The 18,436-nt window shown below is 40.5% G+C and overlaps 1 protein-coding gene across 2 annotated transcripts in view; it reads left to right on the top strand.

Moving 5' to 3' along the window:
• STRIP2 (striatin interacting protein 2) overlaps window positions 1–9,671 on the top strand; it is a 38,882-nt gene extending 29,211 nt beyond the window's left edge. Inside the window, exons 19-21 of one of the 2 annotated variants that reach the window (XM_019751395.2) lie at window positions 3,298–3,402; window positions 4,248–4,452; window positions 6,671–9,671. In XM_019751395.2, the coding sequence (XP_019606954.1) occupies window positions 3,298–3,402; window positions 4,248–4,452; window positions 6,671–6,921 (561 nt within the window). In that variant the 3' untranslated portion in view covers window positions 6,922–9,671. The remainder of the gene's footprint in view (window positions 1–3,297; window positions 3,403–4,247; window positions 4,453–6,670) is intronic. The other variant, XM_074315612.1, reaches the window with a different exon arrangement.
• Window positions 9,672–18,436: the final 8,765 nt, after the last annotated feature.

Genomic DNA, 18,436 nt, shown 5'->3' with positions numbered 1-18,436 from the left:
GTTTCATTTGGTGACCACAGTTTGTTTTGTTTTGTTTTTTGCTTGAATTTACCATGTAAGTCCAATCATGGGCTTAAGTAATTAGCAAGTTTACTCCACATACATCCTCAGTATAATGGTTTATTTATCTAAACTGATGGGTTCCATACTCAGAAATGACTCATCTTGAAGATTTATCTCTTTTTTCAGGCTCAATGAATTAATTGCAAACAAAATATACTGGTTTTTTTAAGCGTATAGGTTTTCTTTAAATAACATTAAAGTTCTTTTCTGAATATAAAGTCAATATATATACTATTGCAGAAAATTGGAGAAAACCGGAAAAATATATGGGGGGGAAATTAAAATATCCTACATATAAGCACTATTAATATTTTGTTGCAATTACCATATATATGTATATCTTTATTAATATATACTTGTACATCTTTAGACCCAAGGTGTACACAAACAAATAATTTACTTGTGAGAGTGGAAGATGGGCACATGTTTTCTTTTTAACTTTAGCTGGCTGAAAGTGAGTGAAAGCCTTGCTTTCAATAGTGTGAAGTACCAGGAGCGAGAGAATGGCCAGATGCTGCTAGTCACAAAATATATCTCCCCACAGAAGTTTACATCTTACTTAATATGCCAAGTCCTGCAAAAAAAGAGAGAGAAAAGGAAGGTGACCTGCCTTAAAGGAACATAAACAAAAACAGAAAACCATGAAGCCTGGCAAATCTCAAATGGCATCCATGCTGCTGAAGGCCTGCTGGGAAGGTGATTGTTGGGTTGGACCCGGCAAGGCAGGGCTCCATGCAGAGGCTGCTGCTGCAAGCGAGGGAGAGCAGACTGGGCTCGGGTGTCCCAAGCCCCAGACCAGCATGCGTTCCTTCAGCGTCCACTGCAGGCAGCATCTGGTGAGGCAAGAACTGGGGCTAGCTGTAGATGTCAGGGAGGCAGTGTCTGAAGGAGAGGAGAGCAAGCCCTGGGCAGGCGACATTATCGTCAGGAGGGAATTGGGGCATCTTTCCTAGAACTTCTGAGACTGAGCGCTGAAGAAAAGGCTGCCACAGGTAATTTTCTTTGACTCAGAGCTTCATTCTTAAACCAACTGCAGAGAGTTGACGTAAATCACAGAATTGTTGCACGGTCAGGGCTGAAAGGATCTTAACCCCTTTGCCACGACGGTCAGCTATATCCGAATTAATCTGTCCATCCACTGACTGCGGATGGAAATGTCCCCAGAAAGGAAGTTTAGGAACACAGATGTACATTTTTCTATATTTTTGTGTTTTTCAAGAATGAATAACAATAGGAAGCTTTTTGTTTGTTTGTTTTTTGGAGGGAGGGGAACAGGACTTTATTGGGGAACAGTGTGTACTTCCAGGACTCTTTTCCAAGTCAAGTTATCCTTTCAGTCCCAGCTGTGGGGGGCGCAGCTCAGCTCCAGGCCCAGTTGCCGTTTCTAGTTGCAGGGGGCACAGCCCACCATCCCTTGCGGGAGTCAAACCGGCAACCTTGTGGTTGAGAGGACGTGCTCCAACCAGTTGAGCCATCCAGGAGCTCAGTGACAGCTCAGCTCAAGGTGCCGTGTTCAATCTTAGTTGCAGGGGGAGGAGCCCACCATCCCTTGCGGGACTCCAGGAGTTGAACTGGCAACCTTGTGGTTGAGAGCCCACTGGCCCATGTGGGAATCGAACAGGCAGCCTTCAGAGTTAGGAGCACGGAGCTCCAAATGCCTGAGCCACCGCCCGGTCCAACAATAGGAAGTTTTTATACACAAAAAATGTCATTTATATACAAAGCAGCTCAAATTGTTATTATTAAGTGTATAAAATAGTCAAAATATCAACTTCTTGTTTTTTGTGGGTTTCTGAAATCAATTTATGCAGTAGAAGTGTCAAAGATTATCTAGTTTAACCTCTCATAGGAAATAGGGAAATGACTTGCCCAAGATCACACAGCCAGGGCAAAACCATGATCCAGGTGTCCTGGGACCCACTCCAGTGCTTCTTCTACAAGGCTGTACCTCTACTCCTGTGTTATCCTTTGGGTGCTAAGCAATGCAAGGCTTTTAATGCTACTACCGTGTTAGAAATTACGATACAGTTCCAATACACTTACCTCTCTCTCCCATATGTTTGTTGTTTCCCTTGCTTCTTTTTTAAAAAATAAACATTTAAAAGTCTGTTTCCTCTGTTAGCCACAGAAGATATCACATCTATAGAACCTGATCTGTTTTGGGCAAGGCAAACTAGCTTAATGCACTAGAGTGGAAACTCCCATGGAAGTTTCCCTTGGATGGAAACAGATGGTTCTCCTGGGAACTAGTTCTAAACACAATATTGAACATTTACTACAGGAAGAACATTTTTTCTAAATAATAGTTCTAAAAAATTTCCCTGAAACCTTTTGACCCTTAGTCTTATTTATATCTTAGGCAAGCCTAATACTCTCAAAAATCATGGATGTTCAATCCACATTACATGTATGCCTGTCTTGCTTGTTTCAAATTCATTTGGGAGAGGAGGGGGCAATTTTCCATTCACCAGACAGCAGCTCGCTTCTACACATCTTTTACTCCTACACTCTCCTGTCACTCTGTGGACATGAGGAATTTCCAAGATGTTAGTTTGGCTACCATGCATACTCATTGGTGTATATAGCTTCCGACACCAGTATATATTTATAGGCCCCAAATTCCGTAAGGACTACTGAACGATGAGTAGGTACCTGTTTCTAATCTGTTATTTCTGGTTGGGTGCTCACAAGATATCGAGAAACATAAGAGAAACACCTAGTTAAAATTAACCATCTGCCATTTTTCTTTCCATGCTGAAGAATTAAGCAATTTATTGCAATATGTTTCATAAAAGAGGGTGGGGAGTGATTAAAAAAATTCAACCATAATGAATATCAGATCCATCTCACATTGTTTGAAATCTACCAGAATAACTCCTAGCAGTGACAAACACAGCTTATATAAGTGTTGTAAAGTATATGGGGGTAAAATTCTATCATCTCTTTTCTGATCCTAAATTAGAAAGTTTGCTTAAATGACGTTTCTATGTTCATGTATCATCTTTCTGACCAGTGCCTGCTCTAAATCCAGAGTCTTCCAGGATTGGCAGCTGTGTGTTTTCAGATGGAAGATATTGCATGGGTTAAGGCCTCAGTGTGTGAAGAGCAGGATGGTGAGGAGGAAGCATTTCACAGGGAAAGCCTCATCTAGACTGATCACCAGTGACTTCCAGGTTTCTGTGGGAATGACAGCCTTATAGGTGTTGAGATAATGAGAGGCATGCCTTCTTACAGGAAGCTGGAGAAAACAGTCAGTTCTGCTGGAGGAACCTCTTTTCCTGCATCAACCTTCTGAGGCTGCTCAATAAGCTGACCAAATGGAAACATTCCAGAACCATGGTGAGTGGCGCTTCAGGTCATTGAGGTGTCCATCTGACTGAATTATTTTGAATCGCTAGTAAATAGTTTGGACTTCCTGCTTTGCGAGCTCTATAGATAGACACTAAATGCTACCTAAGATTTCCCCCCTCCTCATTCTGGACATTTATTCTATATGAGATAATTATTTACCAGTCCATTTCTTTTCAGGAAGCTAAATATGGACACTTCCTCAGGGCTGCTCTGGTAGGGAAGTTAGTGTCGTTAGTTGGACTATAGTTACACATCCCAAGTCTAAGGTTATTCATTGCAGCATTATTTGTAATCATGAAAGATAAGAAACAACCTAACTAGTCGTTAATATGGGACCAACTGGTTACATAATTTGTGGTACAACTTTATAATAGAATAATATATAACATTAAAAAGAATGAGGTAGTTCAATGGAATAATTTTCAAGATATATTGTTTTAGAAAAGCATGGTATGAAATAGTACAACAGGATATGTAGTTGGCTATCATTTTTGTTAATAAAAGTAATATATGCATACATAGAATTACCTCTAGAAGATACACAAGAAACTGCCAGCAGTGAAAATGAGATGTGTACCTGACAAAATAGTTCTGCACTTTATATCATGTACTTTGAATATTAGAAACTTTTCCTTGTGAAGTATAAATGGAGTAGTTCCTCTATGTTCTTAAAGACTAAATCTAAGTAGAGCCTGGACCATAGATTCACAAAGCTTCCCAGGGTAATCTGAGGCCAGCCAGATTTGGCTTCATTTATCTGTGAGCTGGAAATGCCAAGACACTTTAGATTTGCATCTGTCTTTCTTCACTCCCACCCCTCTTTAAATGGGCAGATGTTGGTGGTGTTTAAGTCTGCTCCAATCTTAAAGCGGGCCCTCAAGGTCAAACAAGCCATGCTACAACTTTATGTCCTGAAGCTGCTCAAAATACAGACCAAGTACCTTGGGCGCCAGTGGAGGAAAAGCAACATGAAAACCATGTCAGCCATTTACCAGAAAGTGCGCCACCGCATGAATGACGACTGGGCTTACGGGAATGGTGAGTATTCTCAGAGCTTTGCACCTCCAGGAGTTGCCTGGGGTTTAAACAAAACTAAATAAACATTTATTCCTACTCTCATTGTATGAATTATTACATATTTTAGATGAGAAGATATGTGGTTATAGGTCATGTGCTGATATAACAAACTTTAATGCACTGCCCCAATCTAGCACGTACCCTGTGCCTGTCCTACGGAAACTATGAAAACCTATTTTATTAAACAAGTAAGTTGAGGGATAATTACTCCCTTTCCAAAGCATTCCTTTAAATGACAGGTTTCGCTGAGAGCTTTTTTTTTTCCCTTAAATTAAAACAACCTTTTATTTATTACAAAGCAGTTAGAAAATACAAGTAAACAAACATTTTACAATATTACCATATTTAAGCCATATTTATACCACCCAAAGATTGCCACTGTTAACATCTTATTGTATATTATTGCAGGTCATTTTCTACATATACACATTTTATTAAAATGAAAGCAAATTGTATGTGCTATTTTATCATCTTCTCTCTTCAGTTAACATTTCTACCCTCCCATATCACTATATTTTTATTTTATCTAATAATCAAGTCTATATTCAGAATTCCCCAGTTGCCCCAAAATGTTCTTTAAAGCTATTTTTTTCCAAGTCATAATCCAACCCAGGACCATAAATTCCATCTGGTTGTTATATCCTTTTATTTGTTTTGATTCTAGCAGTCACCGTCCCCCTCCCTCTCTCTCCTCCTCCCCAACACTGACTAATTGAAGAAATAGTTCAAGTTTTCTCCAGTTTCCATATCCACTTTCTAGATTTGTCTACTTGATTCGTGTGGTATCATATACGTTATTCCTCTATCTCTGGTATTACCTGTAAACTGAAAGTTAGATCTAAAGGTTTGATACATTCGATTTAAACCTTTTTGGCTATGGCACAGGCGAGGTAATGCTGGTAACGGTATATTGCCTCACATTGCAATATCTGGTTGACCTACCAGGACTTATGCTAAGATTGACCAGAGTTTGGAAGAATTTATTTTAGAGAGCTTTTTCCTTGTATTGGTGTTTGCTGTAGTGGGATTTGATCATTATTTGCATAATTGCATTTAAGAGTTTTTGGTAAGATGACTAATGACTTGTGTTTGCTCAAATTTGTAACCTGCCTGAATTTTAGAGGATGCTGCAGTAAAGAGTTCAGAGAACTAAGGGACGTGTATGGTTTGCAGATAACAAGGCAGGATGCAACTTCTACTGTAAGATATAAAGCACAATTAACTATTCAAATTCTTACAGACTTTTAAAACATGAAAATGTTTTATCCTGTAAAGGGCACATCTGTTGTTGCTGCCATTGTGAGCCCAAACCCCAGCTGACTTAGGATAAACCACTGAGTGTGGGACATAAGCGATCTGGGAAATACGTATCCCTGGCTCTGAAATAAGTGTCTAAGTGGAATAAGTAGAAACAAAGCAGATTATCTGTTTTCTGTCTTTACCTCCATGGAAGCCTTCATCTCATAATCTTCACATAAGCTGACACATAGATTATCATGTGCTGGGGGAGGTCGCAGGGAATCAGGAAAGTCTTTAGTAATTGGTCCATTCTGAGTCTCCTTGTTGTGTCTCTTCCCGTTCTTTGAGAGCTGGTGATTCTGTTCAAATGGGAAAGACCCATCCTGAGGAAGGTTCAAGAAACGGAACTGAGTTGCCATTTGGAAAATATAATCAGGAGGTCCTCGAATAATAGCCTCCCTTCAATGTCATTTGATTATAAGTTGATGAGATACCTTCGGAACTTACCTCTCATTTAACCGATGATAAAATTGGTTTCTTTATATGTCATTTCGCTTAAAATCACAGAACCCATCAATGACGTTGAGGACTTCCTATGCATATAGCTAGTAACACGGTGAAATAATGAAAAGGAAATATAGTAAAAGAAGTCCACCTCCTTCAGGGTCCTCATTTCCTTCTCAGTGGTAATCACTGCTACCAGTTTCTAGACTACCCTTCCAAAGATAGTCTCTGCATATATAAGCATGTGTATGTAGGCATGTGTGTATTTTTTAAACCTGAATGACAACATGTTATTTACTTACTTTGTACATGGCTCTTTACAGAAAAGGAAATTCTGAGCAGTTCCATTGCTGGTATCCTACAGACCATGTTCTGTGGTAAGGGGCCCAGTGTCCTGAATTGTATACATCTTCTTCTTTCTCTCTTCCCATCACAGACATCGACGCCAGGCCATGGGACTTCCAAGCAGAAGAATGCACCTTGAGAGCCAACATTGAGGCTTTTAATAGCCGCCGGTATGACAGACCCCAGGACTCTGAATTCTCACCTGTGGATAACTGCTTGCAGAGTGTGCTGGGGCAGAGGTTGGATCTGCCTGAGGATTTCCACTATTCGTATGAGATCTGGCTGGAAAGAGAGGTGTTTTCACAACCCATCTGTTGGGAAGAGCTGCTCCAGAATCACTAAGCTCTGGTCTACGAAGCATCTGATAGATGGGGGTTGGCTCCAATAAATGGTGCTCTGCCTACCCTGCCCATTCAGCCTTTGTTTCCAGCTCTGGAAGTGTTTGTCCAGGGGAGAGCTGGCCCAGTCCACCGACATCCTGTGGAGTTCGGGGCATTCTGGGAGCTGCTGGGCCTGGAGATAATGCAAGCCTGGGATCCTGAGTCACACAAAAAATTGATCAACTTGCCCTGGGGTCTGCTGGGTGCCAGGTGGCCTTAGAAATCTGCTGGATCAGTCCTGATGGGCCCTTTTGTGGGACTGTTTTTTAGTCTTGCCTAGAACCAGCCTGGCCTTTGTTGGCCCCAAGTGAGTGTAAGTTTATTATGGCATTTGGCCCAGGGCATTCATCATGGTAATAGGAGGTGCACATCATAAAAGAGAACATTGTCTTCTGCTCACCTGGATTCCTAGGATTTACCAGAGGTTTGGAAAAACCAACTTTGAAATTAAGTCTTTATTTTAAATTTAGAATTTCGACACTCACCTCTTTCTAAAATCACTAGCTTTGAGATGATTTTAGAACACCTGCACCTGCTTTGTGAAGGATGCTGATTTCCTATTACCCAGATATTGCATGTATATTGTGTGAAGTGTTTTTTTCTTTATTCCCCAAGAGATCTGTGTTCAATGTAAAAATTATTTCCTTGTGTACTCTGTATAAGGCATGGGGTGCTTTGCCACAACCGATGTGAAACAGGCCTTCATGTTTTTCTGAAACTACCTTAGTCTTAAAATGACTGCCTACACTGTAGAAAACTATTTTTTTCATCAAATTCATTTTTTAAATGACCAGTTAACTACAGAAGGGTTTATTTATTGAGGTAGTGTATCCATTTGTGCTCATGATCAATTATTAATTGAACAGCAAGAGCATCACAGCTTACCATTTTTCTTCTATACTAATTGATTTTTTTTTTCTTTTTTCTGCTGGTAATTTAGCAATACTGTTTCTACCTAAAAGTATTGCACATTTCTTTGAAAATATAAGGACTGGTGTACCAACCTCTATAAACTTTTCTTACAGTAGAATCAAATACTTCCCAACAGGACAAGTTTTTAGAAAAGTTTCTGATTCAATCAGGATTGTTTTACATTTCTTCTATCCCCACATTTGTCATCTATATTATCAAGCTTTTTAACTTTAAATCCACCCCCACCCACCACATAGACACTACTGAATCTTTGTTATGATAGCACCAGGCCACTTTAATTGTGCCAGGAGGGGGAGGTCTAATCAAAATTGGCTTATTGACTCAGTCCTTTGTCAACCCCAATCTCATTTTCATGACCAAATTACAAACCATGTTCAAAGGAACTATACCAAAACTCTAATTAAAGCTTAAAATTTCACTTCTTTGTGCTTTAAGGTAGCCAGATTTCTGTTTTTATGGGAAGGTCATGATGAATGTAAGTATGTAATGGATGAAACTTCTTAAAATAATTTGTAAATTTTGCCTGAGTAGGATGGTAGTCCTCTTTGCAATCAAAATAATTTACTGAGCATATCATCTATGAACCCTATTAATCTATAATTTTAATGTGACTTAAGTAAAAAGATAATGTTCAAGGAAAGAGCAGTCATCAATCTAGTTCATTTAAAGCCATATAGTATTTAATTTGTGTCAAGAACAAATAAGCTGCCCTTTTAAAAATATGCACATGAATGCTTTCTGAGGCATAGAAGTACGCTAAGCCTTAACATTTCATACTTTCTTACAAATCTTCTCGAAGGGAAGATTAATTCTCAGTGCAGATGGAGAAACTGTGGTACCAAGGAGAAGTGATTAGTTTCAAATCGCATCATTTTTCCACTGACTTGCTGGGACTAATATTTAGCTGTTGACAGTCAGCCCCATATGTTAAGGTAACAAGTTTGAATCTCCCAATTTGAGAACCAATGTGTATGGTTAGGAATAAATTCAGATTAATCAACCTCCAATGGTGATTATTGTTACCGCATAGAAGACCATTATTTGAGTGATTCATTAAAGTAGAAGATTTTTATTTGTGAATATTTCAGTAAAGTTTGTGTTGACACTTTATCTACTGAAGCACTTTAATAAAAAGAAAATTGAACTAGAGTTAGAAATTGGGTCTTTAAATTCTTCAACATAAGAGAATCTTATAGACCATAGATACAAAAAGGAAAGATAATTAAAGAGCATGAATATATAAAATCTCCTATTAGTATTCCCTGGGAGTAGACAAATATAAGCAACTGCAAAATCTCAGTGACTTATGACAAACTTCTATTTCTTGTTCATGGGTTTGGGGATCAGCTGCAGCTGTGCTTAACTCAGGTTGACTTACCAGATTGGTTCTGCTCCATTCGTCTTCTTCTGGCACTAGGCTGACAGACTTGGCCCTACCTGGGATATACAGTCCTCATAGTAAAGGGCAGGAGCAAAAGACCAAACCATACCATGCAAGCACCTTTAAAGCTCCTGCTTGGATGTGGCATTAATCAAATTGCTCATATTCCACTGGCCTGAAGCGATTCACATGGACAAGCCAGCCACTGGGCCAGAGAAGCTCACTAGAGAAACAGAACCAATTGGCAACCAGATTGCCACAGACAATGAGATACAGCAGCTTCCCATGAACTCTTGAGATTGGTAGTGGGACTTTCTTAGAGATTCTTGAGAATTCCAACAGATTTCCAGGGAGTATTTGAACCTACCCATTTCAGGGCTTTGTGCTGCTATTTTCTTTATTTTTTTAAAAAATTAAAGTTTATTGGGGTGACAATGGTTAGTAAAGTTACATAGATTTCAGGTGTACAATTCTGTATTACATCGTCTATATATCACACTGTGTGTTCACCGCCCAGAGTGCTGATATTTTCAGTTGTGGCTTTCTTGACCTTTGTCCACAGTTCCCCTGTTCTTCCACCTAACAATAACCTTTGTTATATAAAGACAATCCTATAGACAAGTATTTTAATGGTTTCTGTTTCTCCCCCGAGTAGTTGTGTTTGAATTCTTTGCTGTAGTTCTTGAGATAGCCCATATTTGCAATAAAATTAGCTGAGAATAAGAATGTAGCTGTGGTTCTGGAACACAAATGACACTGGTTTATACAACAATCAAATTCATGACCTTGATCTCATCAATGCTGTAATTGGTGAGTTAAGTAACCACCTTAATAACCAGGCTAGGTCAAATATGAACTTTGCTACTCTTTTGGCGCTCTGGGACGCTGCATGCTGTGTATTTAGGGTGATTTGCAGAGGCTAACAAAGTCCTGGTATTATCTCAGAAATACTGGGCATGGCCAATTAACATCTGTTCTACCTATAATTCCGGGCCAGGCTTTTCTGTATTAGTGTGATAAGAGAATGTCTTCTGTAATAAAAGAATGTTTTACAAAATACAGAATTTAGCTATAAACATTTTTGAAACACTCAGTAGGTTCTATAGCAGCTAGTACTATCTTACATGTGTTTAATACTAGTACATATATGATGCTTTTCAACATGAGACATCAAAAATTTTGGAGTAAATATGGCCACAGCATGATTTTATTATGTATACACTAAATGTAACTTTTGTCTTCCTCTGGGCCTCCTGCCTTCTCGTTTTCTCTCAACCAAAAAAAGAATATAGTGATCGTGAAAAGAATAATCTGCCTCCCTTATAATCTTACCACTCAACACTGAGCTATTAATATGGTGGCAGTTTAACAATATAAGGAAATGTGTAATCTCTAACATAAGATAGAACAAGGGGAGAGATCAAAGCTTTTATATTGGCAGCAACATGCAAATACTTTTAGAAATGTTGGCATGGATAAGTCCTAATTGGTGATTTTGGGAAGACACATGAGTTATCTTATTTGACTGATTTTTCCATTAGTGAATTTTCAGTAGCCTCTGGATTGCCTTCAGAATTCCTGGTCTGGAAAGTTCATAGATGGTAAGTCCTCAGTATGTTATACCTTCAAATATATACCTTTCCCAGGTGACTGTACTCTCCATATGTCTGACTATTCTAATTATTATCCTTAAAATGTTAAACCTCATATTTGGAAGCAGATTTTTCTGTGGAAATATATCCTTGAGTTAAAGGGATCTGAGATCATCCAGGCCAATCTGCATCCAATGTAAGAATTCCTTTAATAGCATTCCCTCTGTGTTTATCTAGCCTCCAATACTTTCACTGACAAGAACCTCACAACTTCATAGTTTCTATAGTAACAACTAAAGTGTCTACAACAGAATTAAATACCTCAATACAATCAACTTGTGGTATTATTTGGGCCAGAAGAACCATGAACATTTATGGAATCCCAACACCTAACTTGAGCCATTAGTTGTACCTTCTTCCCACTGTTAGCTTCCTAGGCCTGCTATAACAAGTCACCAGAAGCTGGGTGGCTTCAAGCAAGAGAAATTTCTTCTCTCATAGTTGTGGGGGCCAGAAGTCTGAAATCAAGGTGTCAGAAGGACGATACTCTCTTCAAAGGCTCTAGGGGAGAATCCATTCGTTGCCTCTTCCAGTTTCTGCGGGCTCTGGGCATTCCTTGGTTTGTGGCACATCACTCCAATTCCTGCCTGCGTGGTCACATTGCTTCCTCCTCTTCTGTCTCAAAACTCCCTCTGCCTCTCTTTTACAAGGATACTTCTGATTGAATATGGGGTATCCTTCTGATTGAATAAGGATACATCAGGATAAGCTCCCCTTGTCAAGATCCTAAACTTAATTGCATCTTTTGCCATATAAGGTAATATTCATGGGTCCTAAGGATGAGATCATGAACATATGCTTTTTTTTTGGGTGGGGGGGGGGGTTGGGAAGCATCAGTCTATCCACTAACACTCATCAAACACCTTATAAATATCAATATTGATTCATTTACTCTCTATCATTATTAGAGGTATAAGGCAAAATCCAGGGGGAGTTATCTTTATTTGGAAAATGCTTGCAGTTATTGACTTAGTCAAAGGAGAGTCAATTAAAGAAAGTTTCAGGCTTGGGTAGATTTTGTGACACAGGGAAGCAAGTGTAAAATTGAAGAATACATTTATGTATTTATTGGTATTTTTGTTAAGAAGATACATATAAAAAATCAAATGATTTTTCAGAGTACAGAGTGAAAAATGTAACATCCCACCCCAGATCCCTGCCTCATTCTCCACAAGTCATCACCATCAGTATTTTTTTCTATTTGTTATACTTTCAGCAAATTCCCATGATCATACTCGTCTCCTCCCCACCAACATTTTTTACACAAATGGAAGCACAATATATTCTGATCTATACTTGCTTTTATCATTTATCCTGGAGATCTTATCTACATCAGCATTTTCTTCGATGACTATAAATTTAATATATTGAATAATTAAATCAAACAATTCTTCCCTAACAGTGCTTTAAAACATTTTTCAGCGAGGAAGAAAGTGAGAAGCAAAGGTATAGAAGACAAGAATGGGGTGTGTGTGCTGTAGGATGAGGGTGAGGGAGATTCACTTAGTTCTCGTAGCAATAGGCCAGAGCAATCTGAAATATAACCTCCTGCTAGCAGCTCCGGCCTTTCAGACTCCCAGATCCTGCGAAAGTAATTTGTCTGAGTGGGCTGTGGGGAGGTGTTCAGGTTGTCCACTCCTGTGTAATTGGTCAGATTTAAATTTCAAAAACGATTTTAAAATTTTACTTTTATTTTATAGAAAAGAAAATCACCAAAGCCTTTCTAAGGAATTGTAAGAGTACAAAAGTCATCCCAGCTTTGCTCAAACACCTTTGATGACTTCCTTACTAAACAAGATGGCGTCATCTCTCCCCTTGCCTCCTAATGGAACATTACTTTGGACATTCTGTAACCTTTTGTTCAAATGCTTAATGGAGCTGACATGACAAAGCTCCTACATGTGGACGCCTCTGATAGTATGTCTTTACCACAAGATGTGAGATATTTTACCCAGAAAGGCCATACAGCGTAATGGATCAGATTGAAGGTACTGGACGCAACTTGGTGAGTTATTATATCTAGGCTCTGTTAGCTGTCTGATAAGTGACAAGTTATTACATCTCTATACCTTAAATTCCCCATCTGTAAAATGGGGATAATACTACTACTTACCTTCTAGAATCATAAGGATTAAATGAGTCAGTATGCATACAGTGCTTAGATTAATACTTGCTAAACATGAGTGTTCAATAATTGCTGATTATTGTTATTTCTCACCTCGTTCTCCCTTTCAAAGAGTCCCCCAGCAAGAATAATAAATAGCATTTTAATTCTCTGGCCTACCAACATTCTTTATATAGCCCATGAGCTAAGAATGATTTTTACGTTCTTAAATGGTTAGGGGGGAAAAAATCCATAGAATAAAAATATTTTATGAGGGCCGGCCAGGTGGCTCAGGAGGTTAGAGCTCTATGCTCCTAACTCCGAAGACTGCAGATTCCATTCCCACATGGGCCAGTGGGCTCTCAACCACAAGGTTGCCTGTTCAATTCCTCAAGTCCCACAAGGGATGGTGGGCTGCGCCCCCTGCAACTAGAAACGGCAACTGGACCTGGAGCTGAGCTGCGCCCTCCACAGCTGAGACTGAAAGGACAACAACTTGAAGCTGACCGGCACCCTCCACAACTAAGATTGAAAGGACAACAACTTGACTTGGAAAAAAAAAAAAAAGGCCTGGAAGTACACACTGTTCCCCAATAAAGTCCTGTTCCCCTTCCCTAATTTAAAAAAAAAAATTTATGACACATGAAAATTTGATGCCATTCAAATTGGAGTTTCCATAGTAGTTTTCCTGGAACACGGCATGCTTATTCATTTACATCGTGTCTATAAACGCTTTCGTTCTATATCAGCAGTATTGAGTAGTTGTGAAAGAGGACATAAGGCATGCAAAGCCTAAACTATTTATTACTTGAGTTTGCTGACCCCCTGCTCTAGAGAATTTCCTCCCCTGAGTCTGCCCCAGCTCATCCTGCTGCACCCCAAGGTTCTGACTGCTAGGACCCTAGTGGCTGACCAGAGGAAGTTACCATCAAAGAATGTTTTATTTTTTAGTAACTTCCTCTTCAATGTTAAGGCTATAATGGGTGAAGTGGATGCAGTGCCATAAAGGAAGTAAGGAGGGAGAGAAGGGAGGGAACAGGAATTTTAAAGTGTAACTTCTAAGAAAGATAGTGATAGATATTCTAAGTTTGGATATTCTAAGAATGCATGCTTTCATTCTGGTAATGTTACATTTTTTAAAAGAACAGTACAGTAAATGTTACTATTAATAAAGAAGACATAAGGACGTGTATTTATAAACAGATAAAATTAACTAGTGCTATTCGGATGTAAGTTTGAATAGTTATCTAAATTTAACATCATCTTCCAGTTTACACAGGAAGATTTGTTCAGTTCTTATAGAATAAACAGATCTATCTTAAGTCCTAAAGGCTAAGTGATTCTTAAGTGGACTGGTATTTAAGAAAAATGCATATGTTGTCAATGATATTTTGATTCTAGTGGTAACCTGCCCTCTGTGTTATAGCAAAGTCTGTTTTCAGCCACACATCTCAGCAGCCCTCTTCACTCACCTCCTTGTAAGGTCAATGCTAAAGCTTTCTCCAGTGCAAAGTCTGAAGATCCAGACTTTGAAAATGGTGCTGCCACTGAAGTTGTTCCAGACTGTCATTAAACCACTGATTTTGTCTCATGTTACGAAGGTCTGACAATTAAGTTCCAGAACTTGTTGTAACGATTTTTTTGGTAACTTGTTGCTAACCTTTTCTGATATCAGAGGGATTATTCATTATGAATTTGTACTAACTGGACAAACAGTTAACCAAGTTTACTATTTGGAAGTGCTGAAAAGGCTGCATGAAAAAGTTAGATGCCTGAAATTTTCGCCAACAATTCATGGCTCTTGCATCACGACAATGCCCCAGCACACAGGACACTCTCTGTGAGGGAGTTTTTAGCCAGTAAACAAATAACTATATTGGAAATACCCTCCCTATTCACCTGATCTGGCCCCCAGTGACTTCTTTCTTTACCCAAAGATAAAGGAAATATTGAAAGGAAGACATTTTGATGACATTCAGGACATCAAGGGTAATACGAGGACAACTCTGATGGCCATTCCAGAAAAAGTTCCAAAAGTGCTTTGAAGGGTGGACTAAGCGCTGGCGTCAGTGCATAGCTGCCCAAGGGGAGCACTTCTAAGGTGACACTAGTGATATTCAGCAATATAGCACTTTTTCTAGGATGAGTTTGTGAACTTAATTGTCCAAACTCATATGTCCACTGACAAAGCATGCTTTCTTATGCTTTACGTATATCTTTCTTTTTCAGCTTTATTGAGGTATAATTGACAAATAAAATTGTAATATATTAAAGTATACAACATGATGATTTGACATACATATACATTGTGAAAGGACTCCCACAATCAAATTAATTAACACATCAATCACCTCACTTATTTTTTACTGGGAACACTTGAGTTCCACTCTTAGCAAATTTCAATTATACAACATACTGTCAAGTATAGTCACCATGTTATTTATACATGAGATCCTCAGACCAATTCATCTTATAACTGAAAATTAGTACCTCTCCCCATTCCATTTCCCCACCCCCACCCCCAACTTCATATTTTTAAAGCAAGGCTTACTGGAAACAATTTGAATTCACAAAGCACTTGCACATACATTCTATCATATCACCTTCACAGCAACCCAAGGGAAGAAAGTGAAATTCAAAGAATTTCCCCAAATTGCTTAACTAGTAAGCAGTGAGGCCAAGACTTGAACCTACATCTTCTGGCCTCCAGGCCAGGGCACCTTCCCGAATAATTTTAGTGTGTAACAACACAGGCTGGACAGACGGACAGAGTGGGCTTTGACTCTGTGTGTGTGAACTCGGGCAAGTTACTTACGCTCTCTGAACTCAAGTGCAAATTGGAGAACGTGATGATGTTTGCAAAGTTCTCCTTCCGGGTTAAGCATTTTCAGTACAGAATGATGAAGCTCTGGTCTAAAATGAGGACGATGTCGAGGGAGGGGCTGATAGAAGAGAATTTCCAGAGGAGGCACTGGTCTTCATGGTGGACCCATCCTTCACGTTGGAGAGAGACGAGTCAGAGCTGACAAAGCAGGAGGCTGGGAGAGCAGCGTTGCCACTGACAGGAAACTGAGAGAGGCTGACATGAGGGGGAGATGCCCTAAGTCTAGGGAATAAGGGGGCCTGAGGACAGGAGCTCAGACGGAGGCCATTCCTCCACGACAGAGACTGTGTCACCCCGAGACAGGTAGCCGCTGACATGACGTGAGAAGACACAGGAAGAAGGGCAGGGGGCTGAGGACGGGACCTTGAGCTCAGCCGGCAATCGGCGTGCAGGAGAGGCAGGTAGGCATGAGATGACTCTGAGCTGAGAGCATAGCGCACTTCGCAGAAACAGGTGGGGAGATGGGACAGAAGGACGGGAAGGGAGCACGGTAACTGCGTCTCAGACATCAGTGAGAAGGCAGAAGTTGCTGGGCTTGGCAGAACAACGGGGGTGATACTTCCCACTGACGCGTGGGAATGATTCCACGAATGCCTGTTGTTACTGCTGTGGCATACATAGATGAGCCTGAAAGAGGTTGCCCACTGTGGAAAAGGGGCGACAAGTAAGCGTATATCTAGGCCAGAGGACTCGGCACAAAGTGTTGGTAGTGATTAATTGAGCTCACAGATTGTACGGTGTGGACTGGGCCGGGAAGTTTGAATAGGCTTTTGATTGGTGAGGGGGAGAAGGCGTTCGAGGTAAAGGGGGCCATGTAAAGCCAAAGCTGGAAGATGTGCAAATGCAACAAATCCCAGACTCTAAAGAATATGGCAAAAAATAAGGGATGTAGGGCTTGTGAGAGTAAATAAAGCTAGAAAAGCAGCTTGAGGCAAGATTTTGAAAGGCTATCAATACCACACCAAGGAGTTAATTCTGTACGAAATAGTCATTAAAAGTTTTTGAAAATGGTTGAGGCAGGATTAAATTTATCCTTTAGAAAAAAATACCAGGGTGGAGTGCAGGATAAGAGATATCAGGCCAGTACAGACCTGAACACAGGTGGTGGTTTGGGGTACGGGGGAGATTGACAGGGAAAAATAACAGCCCCAGAGAACTAGGGCTTGACAAGGAGCGCAGGTCTGAGCCTGGGTGATCGGGCACGGGCAGCACCATCCCCAGACCATAAAGTCAGGAGGCAGCTCAGGTAGGTGTGGGTGAGCGCGAGCTCTGGGTACATCCAGGAGAGAGGAGGTTCAAAGATGACCGCTTTGTAGTTGGGTCCTGGATGGCTGCTGACGCCATTAGCCAAAATGATGCATATTTGCTATGAGAAGTGTTTCATTTTAGATATGGGAAGGCTGAGGTTCCTAAGAGCTGAGGTGTTAAAATCAACTTTATTGAGGTATAATTTATGTATGACAAACTACACTCATTTGAAGTGTATCATGAATTTTGACAAATGTATACACCTGTGCAGGGCCAGCTTCATGGGCACGTGACCAGTTGTCACACGGGGCGCTCCTCTCCCAAGGGCCCTGTGCTTGGGGTTAATACTTAGTGTTCACAGTCTTGAAATTCGTAACGTATCACTGAATTTGGGTTTTGTAGATGAAGTCTGATGGGACAATGGACCGCGCTAGGAGAGGGCCTGAGCATACACTCCGACTGAGTCTTATCTGTCAGCCCCACACCCCCCTAACCCTAACTCCCACCCATTCACCCCCACCTCGGGGCAGAGCATGGTGGCACCCCAGCACATCAGAGAATCTCACCCCTCAGGACCCAGGTACCAAGCACAACCCAGCACAGAGGCTGCACTGCCTTGGAGGTCACGCACGTAGGGTGGCAGTCCAGGGGAAGGGAAGATACCTGGAAAGGGGAGTGTCCCTGTTCCCTGGAGAAACACAACATTAAATGGCAAAAACAACATGATAGGTTGATAAAGACCACAAAAAAAAGGAAAAGTTTTATAATTTAGTACCTTTGGTGGCCTTTTTTCTTCCCGCTTCCCCATATTTTCATTTTGCACTGAGCCAGGCAAATTATGTCACCAGCCCTGCACTGGTGTAACCACCACTACAATCAAGATACAGAATATTTCCATCACTCCCCAATTTTTCTCTTAACCCTTTGCAGATTAATTCCCAACCCTCACCCCACCCCCCATACACACACACTCCATGCCACCCCCCAATCACTGGTCTATTCTGAAACACCTGAATTTGAAAACTTCTAGCAGGGCTCTGGACCTCCTATCTGGAACTCAGGAAAAGCAGGGCTGGAACAGACTGGGGGGTGACCCCAATAGAGGGTTAACCTGAGACTTGTGATGACGCAGAGAAATGCAGGGAGTGTGGGCCACCCCTACCCAGGGATTAAGAGAGAGGGGCCAGCAGAGGAGAAAGCTAAGGCAGAGGGCAGGAGAATCTACCATATCAAGAGCACATGGATTCATGACAAAACTACCAGACAAATTAAAAG

Source organism: Rhinolophus sinicus, linkage group LG11 (assembly GCF_036562045.2).
Source record: "Rhinolophus sinicus isolate RSC01 linkage group LG11, ASM3656204v1, whole genome shotgun sequence".
Taxonomy (NCBI): domain Eukaryota; kingdom Metazoa; phylum Chordata; class Mammalia; order Chiroptera; family Rhinolophidae; genus Rhinolophus; species Rhinolophus sinicus.
This window is presented reverse-complemented; position numbering and strand designations above follow the sequence as displayed.